The following is a 9,779-nucleotide window of genomic DNA, read 5'->3' as shown; positions in this document are numbered from 1 at the left end:
AATGAAACATTATCATTGGAATGACAAGATAGAAATGAAAACATCATCATCACTTGAACTGAAAAATTATAATAAGCATGACTTTATTGCAGTAGTAACATAGAGTAAAGAGAGAACCAAGTTTGCATTCTGATACAATGGATGAGATGGTCTAGACCATGTTATCAGTCCAAAGCAAACTCGAAATTTTTGGCAAAAAAATTTAATAGCTAAGCATTCTCTATCATCTGCCGAGAATTAGAATACCATTTAAATTAGCACAAGAGTGTAAGAAAGAGCATGTTTGTAGATATTGATATCAAATCAAGCAAAGGGTTCGCTAGGAAATACATTTTACTGTATAGAATATTATACATATACTCCCTCCGGTCCTTTTTACTCTGCATATTAGAATTTTCTGAAGTCAAACTTCACAAAGTTTGACCGTATTTATATGAAAAAATATCAACATCTGCCATGCTAAAGTTATATAATATGAAACTTTAAGTCATGACACATCTAGTGGTATTGATTTCAGTTTGTGAATGTTGGCATTTTTTTTCTACAAAGTTGGTCAAACTTTACGAGGCTTGACTTCAGTCAAATCTTATATGTGAACTAAAAAGGACCAGAGGGAGTACATGCTTATTTTTGTGAGAAAAATACATAATACATGCTGGACAGGTAAGCACGAGAAGAAAAAAAGGGCATCCTATATAGCCACTTGAGCATTGCTGGACAGATAAGCACGGGAGTATACAGATTGAAGAAAGTAGCATGCAGATTTGGCTGCTTATGTAGATTGATGAGCACACTGTAATATATGTGTACTGCATTGTACTCACCTAATCATGGGAAAATCATCAGACATTCGTGCATGCCATCCTTGATTGCCCTGCGGTTTTACATCCCGCAGATTCTCATCCACGTGATTTTCAATCCCGGTTGTAGACTTGTTGTAAGGTCCCTAAACTGGGAACGATTGCCTGATCGTGACGGAGAAGCACCCAAATAACTATTTCCATCTGCCTGATGTGTGTACAAAATAAGTGAAATCAGTATAATATGATCATTGGTGAGCAAAACTTACAAGCAATGCAAATCAAATTTGGGTAATGAAGCTGAACTGCTGAATGTGTGCATTCAAATAACCAATAGAAGAGTTTTTAAACTCTGGTAACAAGCTTGGTTTGGCTGGCTTCAGTTTTATCAACGTGAATCAATTATCATATACAAAAAACAGATAGCAGATGTGAAAAAAATTATTCAAATGCGAAGAAGCACGTCACTGAGAAAACAATGTGAACGAAAGAAAGCAGAGAGGAAAGAGCTCCGGCCCGGTGGCTGCGTGTCCACTGGCTGTGCGAGATGAGGGGGAGATGTGAACTGGCGTCCCCGACAACGGCAAGGCGGTTTAGGCAAAGTATCACTCCACTTACGACGCAAGAACCCAAAACGACGAGACATGCTACAACTGCTTCAGTGGAGAATATCTTTTCAGTTTAGGTGTTGAATCAATCCAGGTCTACCTAAGATTACGCCCCTACTAAAGGCAGGCTTTGCTCAACACAAACAAGAATCCAATCACCACCAGCACACAAAAAATACATAGCTGCTCAACTTGATCCAACACGAAAACATTCTGCATACAAACACGAGCGTAGAAACACATCGACAAACCGTCACGAGGGTTGTTACAAGTACAATCTCTTCCAGTCAAGCATTCACCCCACCACATCACTACTAGCTACTCGGCAGTCGGCACACCAAAGAGAAAAACAACCAAACAAAAAGTCTTCTCGGCCTGGAAGGGGCGAGCGCTAGGTTTAGGTTGGTTTCCTCATGTTGCGCCCCGCCCTGATCACCTCATCCACTAGCAACAGCTGCGACGCGATGATGGGTCTGCACCACCAAACAAACAAACAAACATCGTTTGTCATGTCACACATCATAGATAACATCCGTTCTTCTTTTCTCGAGAATGAATGGGTCAGCTGAGAAACAAACGCTCTGTTATCACATACCCGGAATTGACGATCTGGCGCTTCACAGAGTAGTTGTCGTAGATGCCTTCCATCTCAGGGTCGACCGGCTCGCCAGTGTTATGGTTCAGCCCCACCGTCAGCCCACGGTCATGCTCATTCTGTTGTACAGTATGGAACATCAGCCAACACATACAGTTACAGCTTTTCTGATGCACAAACTCGAGACAACAGAAGTGCAAGGAAGAGATAAGACAACAAGTGGAAGTGCATACCTCAAGAGAGACAATAACGTCCTGGGTATCTAAGCCCGAATTCTCCGCTAGCGTCTTGGGGATAACGAGTAGAGCATCGGCAAATGCCCCCACCCCAAGTTGGGCTCGCTGTTGTTAAGATTCCAAAAAGTTAGCAATGGCATACTGATATGGATACAGTAGAAAAGAGCATGTCAATTCTTCAATGCACTTACTCCTTTAACAGTTTTCTTCACATTGTCAATGAGATGCTTCCTTGCAGCCATCTCGAACGCTCCAGCGCCCTACAATTGACATATCAAATAGAAAATATAAGCTGACAAAGAAAACACCAGTCAACCAAGATCCAAAGCAAATAAGCAAGATCCTCAAGCAAAACAAGACAGCCTGCGATAATAAAGTGGACGCCATAAGCAACCAGTCAGACAGCACCAACGCATGTAAGAAAATAATTAAGAGTAACATAACAATATCAATTAGCATCAACACTATTACCTCTATGAATTATGACACGCCTGACCCCAACAAACAATGCAATTAATGCCTCGATATAAATCAAGTTGAACGCACCAGGATGATAATCAAGGTAAAAATATAATGACAATTTACTATGCTCAAGTAGTTCATGAAGTTCCCCGCACATCATGCTAACTACGAAATCCTAATCAATCGAGACCCACATATCGATAGCATAAGCTCAGCTACACGATGTTCAAATGTGCATATTTATTTAGCCAAACATTTGTTTAGATGCTGTCATGCAGAATAAATTTAAAAATCATACCAGCACAACAGCTTCATCCTCAACTGTGTTCTTCACAGATCTTAGACCATCTCGTACAGCATCCTTAATTTGTGCAATGGTGTGATCATTAGGTCCTGAAGAGAGTTGAATTTATAGTAAATTTCCAGCACAGGTTGTTTTGGAAAAGATCCTATTGTTTCTCGAGAATGAACTGACCTTTGATCAATATAGTACAGGAGTGAGGATTCTTAACATTCTCCACGAACGTGTATTTTTCTTCTCCAAGAACATGCTCATAGACAAGCCCAGCCCAGCCAAGACACTCTTCAGTCATGCCTTCAACTGAATTGATGGCTTCGCCACCACATGCTAGCACAAGTCTCTCCATGTTCCTCCGCTTCGCTCTTCGGAGAGCAATAATCTGCAGCATGCAAATTCTTGAGCTTAAAATGCAACAAGGCCCCCATGCAAGAACTTGTCACTTCAAAATTAACAATGCATGAACAGAAAGCTGAATAATTTATTGCATTGCCATCATTTGAAATATTGATCGTCATGCTTAGGTTTGAGATAGCTACATCTTGTGGCTTATATAGTAGCATTGTTTATAATGTCATATCAACTTTCATGTTACAAGTTCAGCTGGTGACACCATGACACAAATTTTTACCTAGACCCCCAAACAGATCAAGGTCGAATGTAACAAAATTAGAACCATCATGTAGAAACAAGTCAGAATTGGTTACCCCAGCTCTAGCTAGGAGATCGAGGGACGGAGGATCGATGCCCTTTTGGTTGATCACCACAAAATTCTTGTCAGTTCCTGCGCAAACCTGCATGGCCAAGGAAACACGTGAAGACAATATTTTCCAAACACGCACGCACGAGAGAGAGAGACGCTAAGCAAATACCTTATTTTTCAATTCAATGATCTTCTGGACACGTTCATCAACTTGACGCCTCTCTGCAGTAACCATCTTTTCTCTTTGTTCTGCGTTTGAGTAGAAGAATCCTGCATTGATTTCACTGATAAACTTATGCGTCAGTTAAACAGTTCCCTTCACTGATGCATGTAAAACAGGTAAAGACAGACTGCTGATGTGCACTACTAGTTGCCCCACAACGTGCAAGAAAATAACATGAGGTGACTAAAGACCATGATTGTAGGCAAGATTCTACATGTTTTTGACAAATATTGGAGTATGAACCTTCTTATATTTGGTGCAGCCAAATTGAAAGAATGTATCTATGGTGATTAATAGAACTACAGTACGCAACAAAGCACTCTATGCAAAAGTATGCACCTTTTCTCGTATTCCAGTGATACATTAGCTGTCAGGATGTAACAATTCTCTGCTCTGCGCTTCATGTCAGGGTGCCGAGAACCATGGTCAAGGACCAGACCCTCAATCTACAAAAAAACAAAGGAACAAGTGTTCTGACGTTACATTACAATAACTAAGGTTCATTTATTTGTGTGGCAAAGAATACATATGAACAGAACCAAAAACTACAATAAACAGGTAGCCATGTTCACAAGCTTGTGACTGAAAATACATATGAACTATTTATACAAAGGTATATGAAGTTCAGAAGGAATGTTATATTAGGAAAACTGCAAAGAAAAGAAAAACAATACATACCAGACGTGTGTCGACATCGAATTTGTGGCGCATATGCATTATTTCCACCATAAAAAGATCAATTGGTTGATCACTTTGGCGGATGCATAGGACCTACAGCATGGACCATATACAGAAAATAGAAATATGCTAAGCAATTTTGTGGAATAAAAGCCTCCAAAGGAAACACTGTAGAAGAAATATAACATTACCGCATTCACAACAATATCAGTCAACTGATCAGCCAATCCTTCATACAGCTACAAAATATCAAATTTTGTGTAAGCCTTGGTATATATGTGTGCATTTGTTTCCAGAGAAAAATGGTGAAATAGAGTGCAATCACCTTTGTCCTAAGAGTTGTTCTTGCTACCATTTTCAAGATCTCCCTGTCGGGTTGATCACCGATAACGACTGCTGTCTTGAATGTCTCGAGAAATTCAAGAGTTGCTTTCTTGGCAACCTCAAAGCCATCAACCAAAAACCGTGGATGAGTACCTGCAAAAAATAACAATCTGTTACTATGTACTTATAGCAAGGAGCAGGCTACCATATAAACACATGGGTTTTCCCTCTAAGAAACAGCACAGCAATTAGAGGCAACATTTTGTCACAAGTTTAGAGCAGAAGGCCCATATGTTAAGGTTAATCTTTTCGCTATAATGTGTAGCAATCAACTGGGAAATGCATGTTCGGAGCACAATATTGTCCACAAAATTCATGTTTCCATGCTGCAAGAGTTGTCTTTTATCTTAAAATAAAAATTCAAAATTATACTGCATTACCCTCTATCTTCAGTTGGATATTGATCCAGCCAATTAGTTGCGCTACAGTCACATTCAAATATCCCAAGGATGCAACACCCATATCCCATAAACGTTAAACAGTGGCACAGGACAACTATTATTTATCTTCACCTACTGCGTAGGCACTTGTGTTTACATGTGAAGAAGATTGCATTAGTATCTAAAAGCAGACATTCATAATCCTAATCAACTAATTGGATGCATTAAGCCCGAATACCAGCCGATGATCCCCAGCAGAAGAATACAGTTCAGAAAGATTAACAGCAAACATCGCACAAGCACATATTTGGCCAAAAAGGGGTACACCTTAAGAAAAGGGTAATCACGTTTAACTGTATAGAGCTCTCATAGATGCCTAAACAGCATTTCAAATGCAAGCAGCAAATTTCATGCAACAACAACCATATCAGTGATTAGGATCATCAAACGCAGATAAGAGGGATGGGACCCAATGTACAGACCTTCTTCGATGCATCGCTCGGACATCTTCATAAGCTCCCCGATGAAAAGCACTGTGGATGTGGTGCCGTCACCACTCGTGTCGTCCTGCGCCACCGCTGTCCTCGCAATCATGATTGCCGTTGGGTTCTGGATTTGCTGCGAATAGCAACAACACAAAAGCCTCAGAAACCGGACAGAAGAGCATGCATCATAAGGTCATCAGTGTGAGCATATTTAATTAATAATACCATTTCTTTCAAGAGTGTGTTCCCGTCCTTGGTCAGCTTGATGTCACCAGCTCCACCCACGAGCCTGTTCATCGCAGATCAAAGAACCAGTCAGATATAGCAAAAGACGCTTTTCCTAAAGATCTATCCATGAACCAACCCTAATTCTATACTTCAACGGCTTTAAAGATTAGCAGTAATCAACTAATTGCTGACCCCTGCTTGATCCAATCAGCCAAAAACCCAATGCATTGCTGAAAGCAGATTGTTACCGTGGCATTATTCCGCCCACACACAGTTCTAAACCTGAACAGCCAGTTAACGACAACCCACAAGACGAAGGCAACCTGGATCGAAATAGGGAAAGAATAGATCCTCGTCCTAGTCTAACGAGCGCGCTCAGGTGAGGGATGGGTCACGAGGCCCATGGAGACGCGCAGATCACCACCCAGGCGCCGCCGTTCCAAATCTGCCTGCCTACGCAAACCTAGGCGGAGGGGGAGGCTCGCGCGATCTGGCGCCGCGCCGCGCAGTGCGGGGAAGGCTGGCTAGCGGGCAAGCGGGCAGAGGGGAGGGGGAGGGGGAGGGGGAGGGGAGTGGAGGGGCGTACATCTTGATGGTGCCCTTGGGGCCGAGGTTGGTCTTGAGGACGTCCTGGAGGCCCTTGGCGGCGCCGATGTTCATGGCGAGCGCCGCCGACTTGTTCATCACCTCCGCGTTCTGGTTCAGCATGCGGATCGACATGGCGGCGGCGGATCGGAGAAACGGCGGGGAGGGTGTGGGGGGAAGGAAGGATCCGGAAGGAGGGAGGCGGAGGGGAGTAGGGTTTTGGAACTTGCAAAGTAAGCACCGGGTGCAGTGCTGGTGATTGTTTATCGCCAGGCCCGTGGGCTGGCTGGAACGGCCATTCCAATCTAGGCCCTCCGGGCATGCCGGCCTGGTGCAGGGACTCTTCATCGGCAGGCCCGGTCAACGTTCTTTTTGGATTTTGCCGTGTATTTTTTTCTTTATTGTTTTACATTTCACCTTCTGTTTTCATTTTCCCCTTGTATATACATATACATATTTTTTTACTATATGTATGTAGTTCCGAAATGTTCCGGGTTTATTTTTTTTGCGAAGAAAGGATCCAAATGTTTGTGCATTAAAATATATTCATCTTTCATTGCAAAAAAGGGTCATTGTGTATGTACAAAAATGGATGTCTGCTTAAAAAAATCCCATCTTAGTTTTAAAATTAGTTCACATAGTTTAAAAAAGCGACCGGGAATATAAAATCCGGGGCAGTTTTAGAAAGTGTTAAAAAGGCTCACCTATTTAAAAATGATCTTGCAATCATAAAAAGGTGTTCACGTACGTTGGAAAAAAAATGTCCATCTAGTTTTAAAAGGTGTTCATGCATATTTGAGAAAGCATTTGGGTATTTATCAAAATTTATTTCTTTCATGGAAGCACACAAAAAAGTAGCAAAAAATAAAGAAAAGGTTCCGTTTATATTTATATAATGTTTTTGAAGAAAGGGTCCGTCTGATTCTCATAAAAGAGATAGTCAAATACACTGGCGATCAACAAACAAAGTGTTGTGAAAGCACACTTTGTTCCATATACTTTGAAATACATCCACGGTTATTGAATACGATTCGTGGTTATGTGCCACTTTGGCTGGTGAAATAGTTCACGACAAAACTGTAGAGGAATAGGATGCAACTCTCAATGTATTGATGGGTGCATATGCACAAGTATATATAGTACATAGGGGGCAAGTCATATCCTCAACTATACAGAAGGAGGAGACTTGGAGTACAAGAATGCATGTGCTAAATACATATCTCAACCCCCCCCCCCCCCCCCCCGCAGTCGAAACGACACCGTTGCTGACGTAGAGACTGGACCGGAACTCCTCGAAAGACGTCGTAGGCAAGCCTTTGGTCATGATATCAGCAAATTGTTGGGAGGCGGGAACGTGTAGAACACGAACATGGCCAAGAGCCACCTGATCCCGAACAAAATGGATATCAAGCTCAATGTGCTTGGTGCGACGATGATGACTGGGTTGGCGGAGAGGTAGACGGCGGAGACGTTGTCGCAGTAGACTATCGTGGCCTTATCAACATGACACGAGAGCTCGTGAAGGAGCTGATGAAGCCAGGAGCACTCAACAACAACGTTGGCCACAGCGCGGTACTCAGCCTCGGCGCTAGACCGCGAGACGGTGGGCTGCCGCTTGGACGACCACGACACCAGGGACGGTCCAAGGAAGATGCAGTAACCCAAAGTAGAGCGACGGGTGTCCGGGCAGCCAGCCTAGTCGGCGTCGGAGTAGGCGACCAGATCAATGGCAGTGGAGGCGCGCAAAGTAAGACCAAGATCCATAGCACCGCGGATGTAGCGGAGAATCCGCTTAATGAAGGAAATATGCCCTAGAGGCAATAATAAAGTTATTATCTATTTCCTTATATCATGATAAATGTTTATTATTCATGCTAGAATTGTATTAACCGGAAACATAATACATGTGTGAATACATAGACAAACAGAGTGTCACTAGTATGCCTATACTTGACTAGCTCGTTAATCAAAGATGGTTATGTTTCCTAACCATGAATAAGGAGTTGTTATTTGATTAACGGGATCACATCATTAGGTGAATGATCTGATTGACATGACCCATTCCATTAACTTAGCACCCGATCATTTAGTATGTTGCTATTGCTTTCTTCATGACTTATACATGTTCCTATGACTATGAGATTATGCAACTCCCGTTTGCCGGAGGAATACTTTGTGTGCTACCAAACGTCACAACGTAAATGGGTGATTATAAAGGTGCTCTACAGGTGTCTCCAAAGGTACATGTTGGGTTGGCGTATTTCGAGATTAGGATTTGTCACTCCGATTGTCGGAGAGGTATCTCTGGGCCCTCTCGGTAATGCACATCACATAAGCCTTGCAAGCATTGCAAATAATGAGTTAGTTGCGAGATGATGTATTACGGAACGAGTAAAGAGACTTGCCGGTAACGAGATTGAACTAGGTATTGAGATACCGACGATCGAATCTCGGGCAAGTAACGTACCGATGACAAAGGGAACAAACGTATGTTGTTATGCGGTCTGACCGATAAAGATCTTCGTAGAATATATAGGAGCCAATATGAGCATCCAGGTTCCGCTATTGGTTATTGACCGGAGACATGTCTCGGTCATGTCTACATTGTTCTCGAACCCATAGGGTCCGCACGCTTAAGGTTTCGATGACAGTTATATTATGAGTTTATGAGTTTTGATGTACCGAAGTTAGTTCGGAGTCCCGGATGTGATCACGGACATGACAAGGAGTCTCGAAATGGTCGAGACATAAAGATTGATATATTGGACGGCTATATTCGGACACCGGAAGTGTACCGGGTGATTTCGGAGAAAACCGGAGAGCCGGAGGGTTACCGGAACCCCCCGGGAGAAGTAATGGGCCATATGGGCCTTAGTGGAGAGAGAGAGGGGCAGCCAAAGGTGGGCCGCGCGGCTCCTCCCCCTGGTCCGAATTGGACTAGGAGAGGGGGGCGGCGCCCCCCTTTCCCTCTCCCTCCCCACTTCTTTCCCCCTCCTAGTAGGAGTCCTACTCCTACTAGGAGGAGGACTCCTCCTTGGCGCGCCATAGAGGGCCGGCCGACCTCCTCCCCTTGATCCTTTATATACGGGGGCAGGGGGCACCCCTTGACACACA

The 9,779-nt window shown here is 43.1% G+C and overlaps 1 protein-coding gene across 1 annotated transcript; it reads right to left on the bottom strand.

Annotated features, from left to right (window-relative positions):
* Positions 1–1,563: 1,563 nt before the first annotated feature.
* LOC125515510 (T-complex protein 1 subunit zeta 1) lies at positions 1,564–6,905 on the bottom strand. Its single transcript, XM_048681006.2, has 15 exons — positions 6,667–6,905; positions 6,078–6,141; positions 5,850–5,985; positions 4,929–5,080; positions 4,795–4,842; positions 4,604–4,696; positions 4,265–4,371; positions 3,872–3,986; positions 3,707–3,793; positions 3,177–3,381; positions 3,000–3,094; positions 2,431–2,499; positions 2,237–2,344; positions 2,004–2,122; positions 1,564–1,881 (listed from the first exon to the last, which is right to left on the bottom strand). Exons 1-15 carry the CDS (start codon positions 6,798–6,800, stop codon positions 1,806–1,808), a joined length of 1,608 nt encoding a protein of 535 aa, XP_048536963.1. The 5' UTR covers positions 6,801–6,905; the 3' UTR covers positions 1,564–1,805.
* Between the last annotated feature and the right edge of the window lie 2,874 nt (positions 6,906–9,779).

Source organism: Triticum urartu, chromosome 6A (genome assembly GCF_056163025.1).
Source record: "Triticum urartu cultivar PI428250 chromosome 6A, HENAU_Tu73, whole genome shotgun sequence".
Lineage (NCBI taxonomy): Eukaryota > Viridiplantae > Streptophyta > Magnoliopsida > Poales > Poaceae > Triticum > Triticum urartu.
This window is presented reverse-complemented; position numbering and strand designations above follow the sequence as displayed.